Raw genomic sequence first — 18,545 nt, forward strand, 5'->3', positions numbered from 1 at the left:
AATAAATAAAGTTTAAACATGCTCTCATAAATATATAAAAATTAAAAAGAAAAAGATTAAAGAAATGTTAGATGATTTGACTAAATTGTTCTTCTTTTATTTTTTTCCTATTTGTGTGTGCCCAAGCAATTTAGAAATATAGACATAAAACAAAGATATTAATTATACTTGTAATGTTTGTCAATAACATTAAAATTGCCAATAAATAGAGAGTAAGCAACATTTGCATGTGTTTATTGGTGAAATGATTATGGATAGCACTAAGTCAGGACCAGACAGCTGAAAAAGAAAGGTTGAAGCTTCTTGTACACACAGCAATTTTTACGCTTTTTTCTTTTTTTGGAAGAACCTTACCGACATAGTTTTAGTATAATCATTGTTCACACACATACTTGATATATGTGTGTTCAAAAACACAATACTAAGAGATAATTGTTAATAATTTTGATAATGTCTAATTCCTTTGCAGTGAATTTGTTAGGTGCAATTTTATTGGTATCAATAGCTTCTGTTGCTAATGCTCTGACCAAAAGTGATTTCCCTCCTCACTTCTTGTTTGGTGCTTCAACTTCTGCTTATCAGGTTCATCTTGTTTTGCACGCCATGTGTTTGATTAATTCATTCAATACTAATTTTTCATTCTAAAGCTACTTTTTTATGTTGAAATTGGGATGATATGAAAGGTTGAAGGTGCAGCAAATGAAGATGGAAGGAAACCAAGCATATGGGATACCTTTGCAAACGCTGACAATGGTGCTCTTTCTTATTTATATATTTTATTATACGCTTCATAAATCTTCAATTCTTTAGTGTTTCCAGAAAATAAATAAGAATATCTAGCTAGAGCTATCGAATATTAAGTAGAGAAAATTAAAACAATTATTATGAGAGTTGCATGTAATCCAAGGTTTAAGGTTGAGAAATTATATTCATGTTATAAATTCAATTAATCTTAATCATGTTATAAATTCATAGTTACACCGTGCAATTCTTAATTTCAATTAAATTTACAGGAGGGAAATTCAAGGGAAATGGTGACATTGCATGTGATCAATATCACAAATATAAGGTATCTTATATATTTCTCCCATGGAGTATATCAAAAGGCACTTATTTATTTGTATGCTTTCATTTCATGCAGGATGATGTCAAACTCATGGCAAAAATGGGCTTAGATGCCTACAGATTTTCCATATCATGGTCAAGACTTATTCCAGGTATATCATCCACAAAAGATCACAAATGATATATCCCTGTACACAATCATGGAGTAAGATTAGTGATTATTGAAGCGTCGGAATCAAGACCAATTTCCAAAGTAATTTCAAAAGCTGATTGTACTTGGTTTGGTTTGATTCTGGTGCGATATCGATCAATGAATCTCTTGAAGATCATCTATATATTTGTAGCTTCTTGCATCAGCTGATTGTAATTCTGACCTTGATTTCGTTCTTATACTAGATGGTAAAGGGCCAATAAATCCTAAGGGATTGGACTATTACAACAACCTTATCGATGAACTTGCAAGCAAAGGTTCTTTTGTAACTTGATTTACCTTGTTCAATTAACACTAAATAAGAAGTCCTTCAGAATTGTATAGTTATTATTTTCTACCATTCGTTTGTAGGAATCCAACCGCATGTTACATTGTATCATTGGGATCTACCACAAGTACTTGAAGATGAATATGGAGGATGGGTTAGCCGAAGAATTATGTATGATTCTCGAACTAAAATTGCCTAATAAACTATATCTAACACAATGGAAAAAACAATCTTTGTCTAATTAATATCTGAAAATTTATTTATGTTTTCGTGCAGAAAAGACTTCACAGCATACGCTGATGTCTGCTTTAGAGCATTTGGAGATAGAGTTAAACATTGGACTACAGTGAACGAAGGAAACGCGTGTTCAATTGTGGGATATGGTACAGGAGTTTTACAGCCTCAAAGGTGTTCATCTTCCTCTATATCTAACTGCTCCAAAGGCAATTCTTCAACTGAACCATATTTGGTAACTCATCATATGTTGTTAGCACATGCCTCAGCTGCAAAACTTTATAGGACAAAGTACAAGGTAAGCCACTTTACTTTGCCCCTATTTGACAACATTGAATAATCATGACACCATTTTAACTATGATAATCAAAGTATCTTTTCTTTAAAAATGCTACCTATTATAACTTGCAGGCCAAGCAAAGGGGATTTATCGGTTTTAATCTCATTGTTATTGGTTTTGTTCCACTAACAAATACTAGTGAAGACATAATTGCCACTCAAAGAGCACGAGACTTCTATATTGGGTGGTAAGTAACATTTTGATTGTGATATTTATCTCTAAAATATGTTGTTAGAATTTTATTTGACCATTTTAGAGCATGCAAGTTGGTCTTTAAAATAATTCACTAATAGACTTAATTCTTTTCTTTATTGTAACAGGTTTCTAAATCCCTTCATTTTTGGAGAATATCCCGACGTCATGAAAAAGAATGTTGGTTCAAGGCTTCCTTACTTCACCACCAAGGAATCAAATTTGGTTAAGGGCTCAATTGATTTTCTTGGAATAAATTTCTACTATGCATATATTGTTAATAACAACGCGAAAAGCCTGCAGAAAAAGGAGAGAGATTACACATCAGATACCGCTGTAGATATTAGAAGTATGATTATTTATGTATACCAATTTCAATTACATAGTTATATATTGAGGTTAAACAAATAACATTCACATAAATGCCTCATTACTCTATGCCTCTTTAGTCTATTTTTGAGGAATTTTCATCTATTAATGTTTTTCGCCATGTTTGTAGTATACTTTTCAAATGATACGTCTTCATACGAGGTAAAAGTTGAGTATAAACTTTGAAACTCCGTTTATTTTTTATCGTTGAAGCTATATAACCTATTCCACTCACTTCTGATTGGTTTGCTTAGATTCCAGTTATACCCGGAATTTTGGAAGATGAACTTCATTCATTGAAGAATGATTATGGAAATTTTCCAATTTACATTCATGAAAGTGGTATGTCTCTATTTGTACTTGAACATTTATCAATAACATCAAAATCTTCATGGACTATAATGAATCTTTGAATTTCTCAGGTCAACAAACAAGTAGGAATTCATCTTTAGATGATTGGTCAAGGGTGAAGTCTATGCATGTATACATAGGGAGCTTGCTTGATATGTTAAGGTACCTCTATTTTCCTCTTCAAGTATTCATTAACAATATTCTTAATATTCACCAAATACTAGTGAAAACATTTTTTTGTGTGGTCACATTGACAGGAATGGATTGAATATAAGAGGCTACTTTGTATGGGCCTTTTTGGATGTATTTGAGTTGCTATATGGATATGAAAAAAGTTTTGGCTTATATTACATAGATTTGAAAGATCCAACTTTGAGGAGGCAACCTAAACTTTCTTCTGTGTGGTATTCAAATTTTCTAAACAACAGAACTATGGACTCAAAGATTAGCATGAAAATTGAGGAGAATTCATTTCTACTTTCCCCCAACCCTCCCTTGATGCATGCTACCACTTAATAGAATTAGGATTGGTTAAAATAAATGTTCTCCATAGCTTTCATGTGCCATGAGTTATGGCGTGTAAATCTAAGAAAATAATTAGAAGTTTAATAAATATGACTTACATGTTTATATGTGTAAATATGTTTATACACTATAGGCCAAATTCTCTTATCTTTACCATTGAGTTCATATTAATCATTTAACTAAAAATATGTCTATAGATATTTTAATTGAATAAGGATCTTTTTCATTTCTCAAAAGAAATGGAAGTGTCTAAAGTTTTAGTGTACAAATGTGTAATTAGTGTTACACTTTTAAAGTTACGTACATTTATATATTTTATGTTATATATAAAAGTTTTTAGGTTACCGAGAAATTTTTAAGATTTTTTTTAAAATAATCAATATTTTCAACTAAAATATTAAAATAATTAAAATTTCAAAAAATATATCAAAATAACCACTTTTTTTAACTGACGTGTCAGTTGAATTGGCGCATCCAATTAAGATCCAAAGGAGGCGTCCATAGTACAGGCGCATGCATGCAAAACCAATGCATGTAGGCGTCACATACATTGGCGCATGCATGCCTTGGTGTCACATGCATTGGCGCATGCATACACTACATAGTGTATGCGCCAATGCATGTGACGCATGCATTTTTATTTTTTTTAAAAAAATTTAATTGTTAAATTTATAATTAATTAAAAAAATACTGAAAATAAAAAATATATTTATATTATAATAAAAAATTACATAGAATTGACAAGAAATTCAATGACTCGCCAGATTAAAATGTCTCATATTCCACATCCAGGTGCGTTAGTCTATCTTCGAGGTCTCCTACGATTTTCCTGTGGGGTCTTTGAGTGCTGACAAGATCCAATGGTGGCTGGTGTGAAGGTCCGGTGGATGGTCTAGCGGTGTTTGATAGATGTGTCATCATTTGTCCCCAATAGTTGGGGGATTGTCGCCAACGGCGTTTCCGTAATTGAATTCGGTGCCCATATTGTCGTAGTTGGATCGTTGTGGTTGGGTGAATTGTGGACGATATGGTTGCCCGAATTGGGACATTGAATCGGTTTGGAAACGAATGAATGGTTCCTGGGGTGTATTATAGTCAAACAATGGTTAGGTGTTATGGCGATGAGATGTTTGGGTGGTCATTGGTGGGGCTACAATGGCATGAATCCTATGAATCATCTGAGCTATAGAATGTTGTGGTGGCTGCATATGGTTGTTGACGATTAGGGTTTGATTCTTGGTTTTGAGTTTGGGTGCGTGGCATGAATGGGTTGTGAGGTTGGGTGTTTAGTTGTTGGGTGTATATGGTAGGGTGATGGTGAGGTTGGTCGTTGGATTTGGGTGGGAACAAGCACAATCGTACTAACTGTCCCAGTATTGGAACAAGCACAACAAGATAATTTTACATGTACCTCTTTTTCTTTATATTAAAAGCAATATTTATTTCATATGATAACATTGTGAGGAAATACCATCACAAACAAATACAACACATTCAACACATAAACAACAACATAACATACTACAACAAATATAATACCATTACTATAACTAAGTGATTACAACCATCAAAACAATTTTGAACATATTATACATGATCTTGTGAACGTCTATGTCAGTCTTAATATCCACTCATACACGCACTTCGCCATTTTGGTTGAACGTGGACTCAAGTCATTGAATTCTTCTAATCCTTTCATCATTTGCAATTTCTCCATCTAACCAACGGTTCAACGTCCGATTAATACGTTCAAAGTATTCTATATTCCAAAGTCGAATCTTTATCGGAGGTTGCACTGCTGAAAAGATTAAATCGACATTTCTCTTGTGAATGAATTCAAACATGGTTAAAGAACAAAAAATTGAAGGAGACGTAAGTAGAATGAAAGAAAATGGGGTTGGAGGGTAAGAAGTTGTCTGCAAAAATATGAGAGATACGCATGTTATTTATAGATGAACCATGAAATGCATACGCCAATACCCTAGGCGCCACACACACACACGGCAAATACACACATGCATGCGCCAGATGCATGGACGCACACAATAAATCATACATGCATGCACCAAGAAACATGACGCCTAAGTGCAATGTCATTGGGAGCATGCGCCAACTCCAATGACGCCTCCTTTGGATCTTAATTGGATGCGCCAATTCAAGTGGCGCATCAGTTAAAAAAGGTGGTTATTTTGGTATATTTTTTGAAATTTTTGTTATTTTGGTATTTTAATTGAAAATGTTGGTTATTTAAAAAAAATCAATTTTTAGAGTCAAAATTAAAATTAATTTAGTTGATTTATTTGTTAATATTTATTTATTTATTATTTTTAATCAAAATTTTCTTCAACTAACTAATCAAACTTATTTATTCATTTTTAACAACTACATAGTAGATAATATGTTGATCAAGAATTCAGGTGACTCTATTGCTTTAATTTTCGATACCACATATCCATCACTTTTAGAAAGTATAAATGATTCTTCTTTTTTCTAAAATATGACAAGTTTAGCACCTACGGATGATATTGTTGGTACAATGATTCCAGGTTCGTCAAATCAATAAGTACCATTGAGAAGTCTACATGTAATATCAAGCCAAATGATTCTTTAGTTGAATTGATTATTAAGTCAAAACTTATTATTCGGGATGAAGATTCAATGATTCTTAAGCATTGCTTTGAAGTTGTTGATAAGTTTTATAGGAACATACTTAGAATCTCTAATCTCTTGAATCTTCTTTTTTGAAGAAAAAGTTGTTGGATTGGATGGAAGTTTAAGGAAAATTGAATGTGAAATTGCCAGATCATTATAAGCATATTATATAAGGTGTAACCGATCATGCCTAAAGAATAGTCGATTATTTTACTTTGTAAATCTTATAATCGATTGGATCAATATCTTAATGATTGGAAATGACTAGAAATCAGAATATCCATTTTGGGGTGACATAATCGATTTATGCACTTAGGGTAATCGATTTTGAGCATTGAAAAGCTTGTGGATTGTTTCCATATTTTAGTCACTGTTTGTCCTATAAATAGAGGAATCATTTCTCATTTCTTACACACCAAAAAATGTATTTGAGATACCTTTCTATCACTCTCATCTCTTTCAAATTTTATTTCTCACATTTTCCTTAGTTCTTTTGAAAGTGAAATATCTACATTTGTGAGGTAGTTTCGTCTGGTGCATGGGCATATTTGTAATATCTCATTGAGAGAAAATTTGTTTTGGTTGTGATATAAATAAGGTAAAAATCTCTTCTTTAGTTGTTGAGGTAAACCAAGTAAAACCTCTATTTGGTTGAGGAGGTATTTGTTATTAAAACTCTTAGTCGGTTTGTGAGCTTAGTCGTTTGTTAAAAGCTCTCAGTCATTTCATGAGCTTAACCATCTATTAAAAGCTTTTAGTTAGTGAGTGATCTTAGCTTGATTTTAAAAATCTCTCAGTTTGTTGCGGAGGTCTTCATACTTAAATCTTCGTCTTGGGTAGGAAGTTAACCGTTGAAAAAAATTTAAATCTTGTAAAATGAGGTTTAAGGGAAAAACCTGTTAAAATCTCCTATCATATTAGAAACTCTCAAGAAGGAATTCTTGAGGAGAGGGAGATGTCACTTAATTATGAACAAACCTTTATAAATCTCTGGTGCATTTCTCAAATCCATTAACTCTTAACTTTTTCATTTTATTATTTCTACTACTTTTACTCTATTTGTTTTACAAAAGTTTTTCAAACTTATTTTTTGTAAAAGATTTTGCTTTGTAAATGGATTTTCAATCCCACACAATTCACCCATCTCTTGTGTTTGGAGTCTTATATCCATCAATTAGACTTCATCCTTATTTGATTATAACCTGAGTAGGCGCCCATGAAGCTTAAAACTCTAAATCATGGGGCATTGTCGATCAACCCATCGATATTTAGCAATGGGTATGGCTATTTGGGACATGCTTTGTTGAGATCGTTGAAAACCACACACATCCTCCACTTGCCCAATTTCTTCCTTACCATTAAGATGTTGGCTAACCAAGTCAGGCATTTGATATCTTAAATGAACTTGACCTATAACAACTTTCTTAGTTCCTCTGATACAACGTATCTTTTCTCTTTTCTCTCCTTACACTTTCTCTGAACGAATGGTTTGAAACCGGATTGTATGGATAACTAGTTTCAAATAACTCCATGGTCTACTCTAGGCATATCAATTGGTGCCCATACGAATAGATCCACGTTCAGTATGGTGATGTAACCATGAACTTGCACTTGTTCTCTTGAAAACCTAACCAACAGCCCCTTGAAATGATAAAGGAGCTCGGGGTAAATCTTCAAATCTTCAAATCTTCATAAGCATTATAATAAAGGGTGTGTGGTGAGTTGTCATGATCGATAAATACTTTTTTTACGTTCCAATCATGAATCTGAATGTTGATCATCATTGGATCATCTTCATGAGGGACTACACCCTCTACATCTCTGCATGAAAAGTTTATATTTGGCATTAGGGTTGCACTCTTCAGAGGTGGGGCGTTTGTGATGCATTACCTATCAGGAATATTTCTTCCGAGATGATTTGTATTTTACGCCTCTTGCCGTACAAATGAAGTGTTTCCTCGTTCAAAACAAATTATGCAATTAATTCCTACGTTCAGTATGGGGATTTTTTTTTTAAATATCCAATTTAAAAAAAAATCAAAAATACCCTATATTTCAAAAAAATTACAAAAATGGCCATTTTTGGCCCTAAATTAGCCTTAGGCGCCACCCTAGTTGGCGCCTACCCTTAAGGGTAGGCAAGTCGCCACTAGGAGTGGCGCCTACCCTTTAAATATTTTTTTATTTTAATTTTAATTTTAATTTTTTTTTAAATCTTTTTTAAGTTATTTTAAATTTATTAATTTATATTTATTATAAATTATATTAATTTATATTAATACATATATATAAATAATATTATTTACAAGATATATATATATATATATATATATATATATATATATATATATATATATATATATATATATATATATATATATATATATATATATATATATATATATATATATATAGATTTAATTTATAAGTAATTAATATTATTTATAAATTTTTGGAAAAAAAATTAATTTATATACGTGTAAATAAATATTTATATACATGTAACTTAATATATTTATATAAAGATATGATACACAATATCTTTAAAGATAAAGATATAAAGATAATAAACACAATATATTTTTATTAAAATAATACACAAGACAAATATTATAAATATATGATTAAAATGCATTATTAATTTGGAATTTATCACATATGATGCGGTCCCTGGTACGATCCGCACGGGGGAGGTCTAACTACTCGCCTAGACGGCTCACGTGGTGGTGGTGCTTCCCTATTACCACCCCTAGTCCTAACGCGTCCCCTTGCCGTTTGCCGTTGTGGTTGGGTCGAAGTCCCTTCATTGCTGTAGGAAAGGCGGGTGCCTTCTACGCCCTCAAAGCTTTGTCTCGGTGGGACAAACTGACTCCTGTTAGGTGCGCCCTCGAAATGTGGTCTTTGGTAGTTGATGGTTGAATCGGGTTGGCTAAAGAACAATGTTTGTTGTGGTGTGTAGTAGTCTTGTTGGTAATCCTCTTGTATACCCGTGTCGGGGCTAGGTGGAGGACTGGAAGAGCTCGGGGCATCGTCGTGATGGAAGTGTTGGGATTGGTGGATGTGGGGGGATTGATATTGTGGTAGGTGTTGGGACTGTTGATGGTGGTGGGAATGTTGAGGTTGGTGTTTGTAATCTTCATGGTATTGGGATTGAGTTTGTGGTATGTAGTGTTGATTTGGTTGGGGAGTGGACATGTGTTGTGGTGGTTGTTGTTGGTAATACGGTGGTGGTGGTTGTTGTTGGTAATAAGGTGGTGGTGGTTGTTGTTGGTAATATGGTGGTGGTGGTTGTTGGTAATACTGTGGTGGTTGTTGTTGTTGGGAATATTGTGGTGGTTGTTGTTGTTGGAAATATGGTTGTTGCATCCGGGGATCATCCAAATAGAACGGGTCAGACACAATCATTTCTGGATTTGTATTTGCTCTATACCAATCCACATATTATCTTGTCGACTTCATTTCGTTGGGCGCCACCGGAAATTGTAGAACATAATGGGCACGGTCTTTCCACATTTTGTAACAGCCCATTTTTTTAAGTATTTAATTATTATTATATTTTAATTTAATTATTTGGAGTGTTAAGTAATTAAGCAGTTGTGAGGTAGTATAATAATGGATTAATTAATTTAATTATTGTGGTAATTAATTATTTAGTTGATATGAGATATAATTAAATAATTATTAATTAACTTAGTGTGCATAGTGAGTGGTTAATTATTTGAATTTAAATAGAGGCATTTAAATATTAGGTATTATTGGGCCTAGTGATTAAATTAGATGATTTAAACCCAACTAGAATACTATTATAAATAGTAAGAGTGAAGGAAGTGAGAATTAGAATTCACTTGAGCACTGAAAGCAATAGAGAAAGAGGAGAGGAAAAACGAGAGGAGTCAAGAGTTCCATCAAATTGACAAGGTAAGGGGGGAATCCTTATTATTATGGATTAGTATGATTGGGTCAATGGGTAGATGTATGTTTAGGTTAAAATCCCTAATTTGCATGATTTTAGGATTGTTAGGTTTTGATGATTATGCTTGATTGTGGTGATTGATTGTGTTAAAACTACAAATTAACGTTATATAATTGGAGTATGGTGTGAGTTATAATTTTCTGAACGTTTGGCTTTTTACGGAATTGAAATCGGAGGTCCGGAAGTCCTCCAACGATGAAAACCGCGGAAAATTCTGCATGTTGTCCGTCACACTCGCGGCCTATTTTTATATTTTATTGTCGAAATCGTTTTGGTCATAACTTTTGATCTGTAAGTCCAAATCGAGTGTCGTTCGAAGTGTTGGATAGCTAAAACAGAGGACTGTAACTTTGTTTCAGGAATGAAATAATTTTGGAGATTATTTCATGGACGTTCTGGGGGTTGAAGAAGATGAAAATTATGTTGGAAAATTTAATAAACAACAATTTTTAGTAATGCCTTCGTGCACGGTTTTGATCATAACTTTTAACTCGTAAGTCCGATTTTGGTGGCGTTCGAAGCGTTAGAAAGCTAATGCTAATACCTAAAACATGGTATTGATTGTTAATATGTTTTAATAATATTCACATGCCTATTGTATTGATAATTATATTGGGTTATACGTTTGGTTGATGAATCGTTGCATTGTTGTAATATGATTGCGTGATAATTATGTTGTTATGTCGATGATGTTAAGATGTTGATGAGTTGTTGTTGTTTGTTGATATTATTCATGTGGTAACATGAATTGGTTAATTGCATATGTGTTAGTATGTGTGCATTCATTCATAGCATGGTTGACTTCATTGTGGAAGTGGTTAAGCGGTGATCCTTCATTGGAAACAGACGTAGCAGACGTTAATCCTTAATTGGGATTAGGCGTAGTATTAAGCGGTGATCCTTCATTGGAAACAGACGTAGCAGACGTTAATCCTTAATTGGGATTAGGTGTAGTATTTAAGCGGTGATCCTTCATTGGAAACAGACGTAGCAGACGTTAATACTTAATTGGGATTAGGCGTAGTATTAAGCGGTGATCCTTCATTGGAAACAGACGTAGGGCTTTGGTCTTGTCCGGGTCGGAAGCGTGGCTTGGATTCTAGATATTGAATCGGAAAGCGGTGAAACTTTGAGTTCACATTGAGGTACCACATGCATAGAGTCACATTGTCTTGCATTGAGTCGTCTATAGTTATGTGATCATTGAATGCGTGTGTTGATGGGGATGCGATGCATGTTTGAAATATTGAGATGATTGTTGGTTAATATTATTGATGTGATTATACAAAGTGTGATGAATTCTTGAATCGTTGTTTTAATTCATTGTGCCTTATTATGCTATTTCATAATGATTGGAATTCTCACCCTTTCTGTTTGAATGTTACCTTTACATGGGTATCGTGCAGATACTACAAAGTAGTATTGCTGGAGTAGGTGGACGGTAGCTCGCTCAAGATTAGCTGGAGAGTTTCCGTATTTAGTTTGAAATTAGGTAATGAGTCAATGCTCTGGTCATGTAACACTGGGTAGATTAGTGGTATTGAACTCATATCTTATTTTGATATGCTTTATGTCATTAATTGTTTTATTTTATTTAAAGTGATTATTGAGAGATGATCATGGTATGGGACATGGATCATATTATGAATTACATGAGTATTCTTTATTTTCCGCTGCGAACGCATATTGCTTGAATATTCATGAGGAGTGAAATGTGTTATTTTGAATGACCAGGTGTATTGTTGGTTTTTGAAAGCTTTAACTTTTGAAAACGTCGATGTGACGCCCTTTTCTTTATATGCGTGTTTATTTACTCTGATTATATGATAAATAATTTGGGGTAGAAAAAGGGGTGTTACACATTTTACGGAACTCCTTTGCAAATTCCTTCCAATTCTAGGCATACCACTGGTGGCTGACTTTTTTAAGATGCCAAGGTTCCAAAGACATTGGGGGGCCTGGGAAAATAACATGCCCATCCCTTTTTAAGATTACTGGTTCAGGATCCGGCCGCCTTGATGATGTTCGCTGCCATGACGACGGTCTTGGGGATGCCATGAACTCAAATTGATAGAGAAAGTGATAGGAAATAGTGGTGAAGAAAATGCAAGAAAATAACACTTTATTTATATGAAAAGATCTAGGTTGTACACCAATCTACTTAACCCTAATTAGTGTCGCACTTGATTAATTAGTCTTATGGGGAATTAGGGTTTGAATTAGATCATAACTACCAAACTCTAATTATAACCGATCAATAAACCCTAATTATAATTGATTAATTAACCTTAACATGATTAACCCTAATTCTCCCAAAAATTTATAAATAATATTAATTACTCATAAATTAAATTAATATATATATATATATATATATATATATATATATATATATATATATATATATATATATATATATATATATATATATATATATATATATATATATATCTTGTAAATAATATTATTTATATATATGTATTAATATAAATTAATATAATTTATAATAAATATAAGTTAATAAATTTAAAATAACTTAAAAAAGATTTTAAAAAAAAATTTAAAGGGTTGGCGCCACTCCTAGTGGCGACTTGCCCTACCCTTAAGGGTAGGCGCCAACTAGGGTGGCGCCTAAGGCCAATTTAGGGCCAAAAATGGCCATTTTTATAATTTTTTTGAAATATAGGGTATTTTTGGATTTTTTTTTTAAATTGGATATTTAAAAAAAATATCCTCAGTATGGTGGTGACAAGGCAATTTGCTTTTCTTCTGTGTTTCATATTACGGTTACAAAATTTCTTTTCATAAACTTAATCTCTACTAAATATCCAATAACCATTTTTCCTAAATGTAACCTCTTGAACAATCTTTTCTCTTCTTATTTCTTTAATTGTTGTATACTAATATCACAAGAAAAAAATATGAGAAATTTGAGAGAAAATAAATAATTTGGAGAGTAACAAAGATTAGAAAAAGACTATCTGAGAATGATTTATATACATTTTATTACCATTATCTTTATGCAGGTTTGGTTTGCTTGCTTATGGATAGAGGAATTATACATATGATGTGCATTAAGGATATGGTCCTAATCCTGAATCTACACGTGTTGATTATATATCCAAAAATTTTGTGACCATACCTATTATGAGTTTTAGTAGAACAAATTATATATTTTATCATGGCAAACATATTGTTTAGATTTTTTCTTGCTCAAATACATAGACTAGATTCCAATGTTTCCTGAGATGCAATTAATGTTAAAGGATTTTATTACTCTTCCTACAACAACTTCAACATCATAGTCTTTCAAAATACCATGAAACATGATTCTTGACAACTTAATAGATGCAATTTTTTTCTCACAACACATCACATCTTCAAATCATTCCCATGCAACATCTTTTAAGAAGAATTTTGGAAGAACAATTGTTCAAATTATGAGTGTGTATTTTCTTATGGAAACTGTTTTCTTCAACTGTTCAAATTTTGGAAAGCGTTTTCTTACCCCATAATGAATTGAATCAAGAAATGAGATATCATTTTCATTGTGAAAAGTGCAAACGTGAATGAAGACCTTCCTTCTTTCATGACTCTGGTACCTGACTTCTTTCTCAAACATTATTTCAAATTAATATTTACATACTCATTGATGTGCTACATAATTTGGTAATTTTCAAAGTTAATAAGTTAGAGAAAAAAATAGACAATGCAGCAGAGAAGATGATATCCATAGAATTCAAAGATGGAGAAGAAAGGAGACTACATAAGAAAAATTGGTGATAGAAAAGAGAAAAGTACAATTTGCAGAGGAAAAAATATGGAATGCGAATCACACAATGATTGATTTATGTTACAAGTTCATTATTGGGGTATTTAGATTCTTCAATCTAATGTTCTGGTTTGTTTTTTATTTGTCTTACGCAATAATCTAATGTTCTGATTTGTCTTCTTTATTTGTCTTCTTTTATCGCAATAATATCATTATTGAAGTTTGTGACAGAAGAAAGCGAGTTTTTTGTAACTTCTGTTTTTCATTAGAGTACAATCTTGGTCTTTATACAGACTCAGAAACTTCAGCTATTCTAGGAAACATAATAATTAGTAAATACTATTAATTTGGCCACTATCTCTTGACCTTCCAAATCTCTCCATTAACTTATTAATAAAACTCATTAAATATAACATTAAAGTATATTGAACAAAATTCCTCTGTAAACTTAAATGTTTCTTCTATTCATCATGCCTATCAATTTCTTGCCTCTGTCGAAGATTTCTTTTGATAGTGGTTTTGTGAAAATGTTTGCTGCTTGGTCCTTACTTGCTACATGCTTCAATTCGACATTTCCTTCCTTCACGTGTTCTCGAATGAAGTGGAAGCGAACGTCAATGTGTTTGCTCCTTTCATGGTTTACTGGATTCTTTGCTAACTCAATTGCTGACATGTTGTCAACTTGTATTATTGTTGCACCTTTCTGTTCTAGCTCCATTTTACTCATCAATCTTCTGAGCCATATTGCATGACAAACGCACCAGGATGCTGCTACATATTCTGCTTCACATGTTGAAAGTGTTACTATCGGCTGCTTTTTAGAAAGCCAAGTAAATGCAGTACTTCCCATGAAAAACACATATCCAGAAGTGCTTTTTTGGTCGTCTATGTCTCCGCACCAATCACTGTCAGAGTAACCAACCAACTTGTATTTGTCTGAATTCGAGTAGAACATCCCAAGTGACACTGTTCCTTGGATGTACCTCAGAATTCGCTTCAATGCTTTCCAATGTGTGTAAACTGGCTCCTCCATGAATCGACTTACAATGCCTACACTTAATGAGATATCTGGTCTTGTACATGTGAGATAGCGAAGACTTCCTACCAAACTTCGATATTTTCCTGCTTCGACACGTTCTCCTCCATCAAGTTTCGACAACTTTGTTCCTGGTTCCATTGGCGTCGAAGCCGGATTACAGCTTTCCATCTTATATCTTTTCAAGATTTCTTTTGCATATTTTTCTTGTGAGATGAAGATTCCTGTTTCTTCTTGTCGAACCTCTAGACCAAGAAAGAATCTCACCAGGCCTAAGTCTGTCATCTCGAATTCACGTGTCATTGTGCTTTTGAATTCTTCTATCATCTGATCATTACTGCCCAGAAAAATAAGATCATCGACATAGAGAGCAACAAGTAATACATTCTTTCCATTTTTCTTCACATAGAGGCCATGTTCGTACGAACATTGCTCGAACCAGTTCTCCTTGAAATATGTGTCGATACGTGTGTTCCATGCTCGCGGTGCTTGCTTCAGCCCATATAGCGCTTTCTTCAATTTCAGTACCTTCTTCTCTTCTCCAGCTTTCATGTACCCGAGTGGTTGTTCAACATATACTTCTTCTTCTAGTACACCATTCCGAAAAGCTGTTTTGACATCCATTTGAAATATTGGCCATTTGAATTGAGCAGCTTGAGATATGAGTAATCGAATTGTCTCCATTCTTGCAACAGGTGCAAATACTTCGTCATAATCAACTCCTGTTTTCTGTTTGTATCCCTTCGCAACAAGTCTCGCTTTGTATCATTCTATTTCTCCTTGAGCGTTAATCTTTTTCTTGAATACCCACTTTACACCAATGGGTTGACTACCTTTTGGCAATTCAACTAGCTCCTAAGTGTTGTTGTGGATAATCGCCCCCATCTCTTTGTCCATGGCACTTTTCCACTTCTTGTCTCGTACTGCTTCTTCAAAACTGATGTTTTCAGCATCTGCCAAGAGACATACAAGGTGCACTTCACTTGTCGAATCATACAGATCTTGCAAACTTCGCATTCTGGGTTGTGTAGGTTCATCTTCATTGTCAGAATCTTCAAGTTTTGTTGAAATGTTTGGTGGTACAACGACAAATGATTCTTCAACTTCGACGATAGCTTCTGTCGAACTATTCCAGTCCCACTTACTTGCTTCGTTTATTCGAACGTCTCTACTCACTATCACCTTCTTTCTTATGGGATCAAATAGCTTGTACCCTTTTGTTTTCTCATCATACCCAATGAGTATGTATTTCTGACTTTTGTCTTCAAGTTTCGTTCTTCGTTGATCTGGTATGTGTGCATAAGCCACACTTCCAAATACTTTGAGATGAGAAACTGTTGGCTTCTGTCCGCTCCATGCTTCTTGTGGTGTTTGATCTTCTAACTTTGAATGTGGACATCGATTCTGAACATAAATGGCACATTATACAACTTCTGCCCAAAATTCCTTTGGCATGTTCTTGCTTTTAAGCATTGAACGAACCATGTCAAGGACTGTTCGATTCTTCCTTTCAGCCACCCCATTTTGTTGAGGTGAGTATGCTGTAGTTAGACATCTCCTTATACCATGCTCTTCACAATACTTCATAAAGGCTGTCGAAGTATACTCACCACCTCTATCAGATCGAACCGCTTTAATGTGCCTGTCAGTTTCCTTCTCCACCATTACTTTGAACCTTTTGAACACCTCGAATGCTTCAGACTTTTCTTTCAAGAAATAAACCCATGTCTTCCGTGAGTAATCGTCGATAAAGGAAATAAAGTATCTTTTTCTACTGAAAGATTCTGGCGTGATTGGCCCACATATGTCGGTGTGAATCAAATCAAGGATATGCTTAGCTTGATATTCTGCCTTCTTTTGAAATGAAGTTCTTGTTTGTTTGCTAAGCACACATTCTTCATAGAACTTTCCTTCATAATCCATATCCGGTAGTCCATGCACCATGTTCTTTTTCGCCAACCTTTTTAAACCAACATGATGTAGATGACCAAAGCGTAGATGCCATAGTGACGCTTTGTCTTCGACATTTACTTGTAAACATTTTTCTCGAACGTTTATCAGATTCAATTTGTGCATTCGATTTCTCTCCATTTCGACACGAGCAATCAGATGTCCCAGCTTGTTCTTCAAATGCAGTATTTGTTCTTTCATAAGTATCGAATAACCTTTTTCTGTAAGTTGTCCCAAACTCAAGATGTTGGTCTTAAGATTTGGTACACAATAAACATCTTGAATTGATCCAATCAACCCATCCTTCTGCAAGTAACGGATCGTTCCCTTGCCTTCGACCTTCACTTTCGATGCATCTCCGAAAGACACATTTCCATCTTCAATCTTTCTCATTTCTTTAAACAAGTGTTTGTGACCACACATATGGTTACTTGCTCCTGAGTCAAGATACCAAACATTGTCATTTGAGTTGATCTCATTTTGAGCCATCAAGAGAAAACCTTCATTTGCTTCAGCTTCCAAAGTTAGATTGGTTGTTTCTTCTACCTTCTTTTCGATTCGACAATCTTTTGCAAGATGTCCCACTTTATCACAGTTATAGCATTTGAATGAGTTACAATCCTTCGTATAATGACCATACTTGCCACACTTGTAGCATTCAAAGTTGGAATGGTTCGACCTACCACCTCTTTGACCACGTCCTCTGCCACGCCAATTTTGCTGGCTCGACTGTCCTCTCTCGAAGTTGCTGCCTCTACCACTTTGACCACTGTCACGTCCTCCACGACCACGTCCTCTTCCTCAAAAATTTTGAGAAAAAAGTGCCTTTTCGTCTTTGATTTGCTCCTTGGTTTGATTTGCGTCCTCTACTCCTTCTTCCTTCTTTTTCATCTTATGTTGTTCGTGTGCTTCGAGGGAACCAGCAAGCTCTTCGACTGAGAGCGTCGAAAGGTCCTTCGACTCTTCTATTGCACACACAATATTCTCAAATTTATCTGTTAAAGATCTCAAAATCTTTTCAACAACTCGTGCATCAGTTACTGTTTCGCCATTTCTGGTGAGTTGGTTCACCACCTTTTGTACACGCGTGATGTAGTCAGATACATTTTCTGAATCCTTCATTTGCATCCTCTCCAATTCTCCACGAAGAGTTTGGAGTCGAACTTGCTTTACTCGATCTGCTCCTTTGAACACTTTCTCTAGCGTGTCCCACACTTCTTTCGACGTAGTCGAACCGGCAATCTTTTCGAAGCCTGATTCATCAACAACCCTAAACAGCATGTATAATGCCGTTTTATCCTTCGATCGCGTCTCTTTCAACGCCTTATTTTGAGCTGACGTATATCCCACAATATATGTTGGTTCTTCAAACCCATCTTTGGTCACCTCCCACGCGTCTAGAGATCCGAGAAGAGCTTTCATTTGGATACTCCAATTTTCGTAATTTAACTTTGTTAGCCGTGGCAACGACATTTGATTCATCATGTTTGCCATAAGCTCTGATGCCAATTTGACAGAAGAAAGCGAGTTTTTTGTAACTTCTGTTTTTCATTAGAGTACAATCTTGGTCTTTATACAGAATCAGAAACTTCAGTTATTCTAGGAAA

At 34.2% G+C, this 18,545-nt stretch overlaps 1 protein-coding gene across 2 annotated transcripts; it reads left to right on the forward strand.

Annotated features, from left to right (window-relative positions):
* The first annotated feature begins 227 nt into the window (after nt 1-227).
* On the forward strand, nt 228-3,708 carry LOC127107420 (beta-glucosidase 11). 2 transcript variants are annotated; one of them, XM_051044698.1, is made up of 14 exons: nt 228-292; nt 470-582; nt 684-753; nt 1,014-1,069; nt 1,142-1,217; nt 1,462-1,533; nt 1,628-1,715; nt 1,821-2,076; nt 2,190-2,305; nt 2,439-2,659; nt 2,810-2,841; nt 2,934-3,021; nt 3,102-3,192; nt 3,288-3,708. In XM_051044698.1, exons 5-14 carry the CDS (start codon nt 1,157-1,159, stop codon nt 3,544-3,546), a joined length of 1,284 nt encoding a protein of 427 aa, XP_050900655.1. In that variant the 5' UTR covers nt 228-292; nt 470-582; nt 684-753; nt 1,014-1,069; nt 1,142-1,156; the 3' UTR covers nt 3,547-3,708. The 2 variants fall into 2 exon arrangements, with proteins under 2 accessions (XP_050900655.1, XP_050900653.1); XM_051044696.1 differs by lacking the exon at nt 228-292 and having other exon boundaries at nt 296-582.
* The last annotated feature ends 14,837 nt before the right edge of the window (nt 3,709-18,545 follow it).

This window comes from Lathyrus oleraceus, chromosome 7 (assembly GCF_024323335.1).
Source record: "Lathyrus oleraceus cultivar Zhongwan6 chromosome 7, CAAS_Psat_ZW6_1.0, whole genome shotgun sequence".
NCBI lineage: Eukaryota > Viridiplantae > Streptophyta > Magnoliopsida > Fabales > Fabaceae > Lathyrus > Lathyrus oleraceus.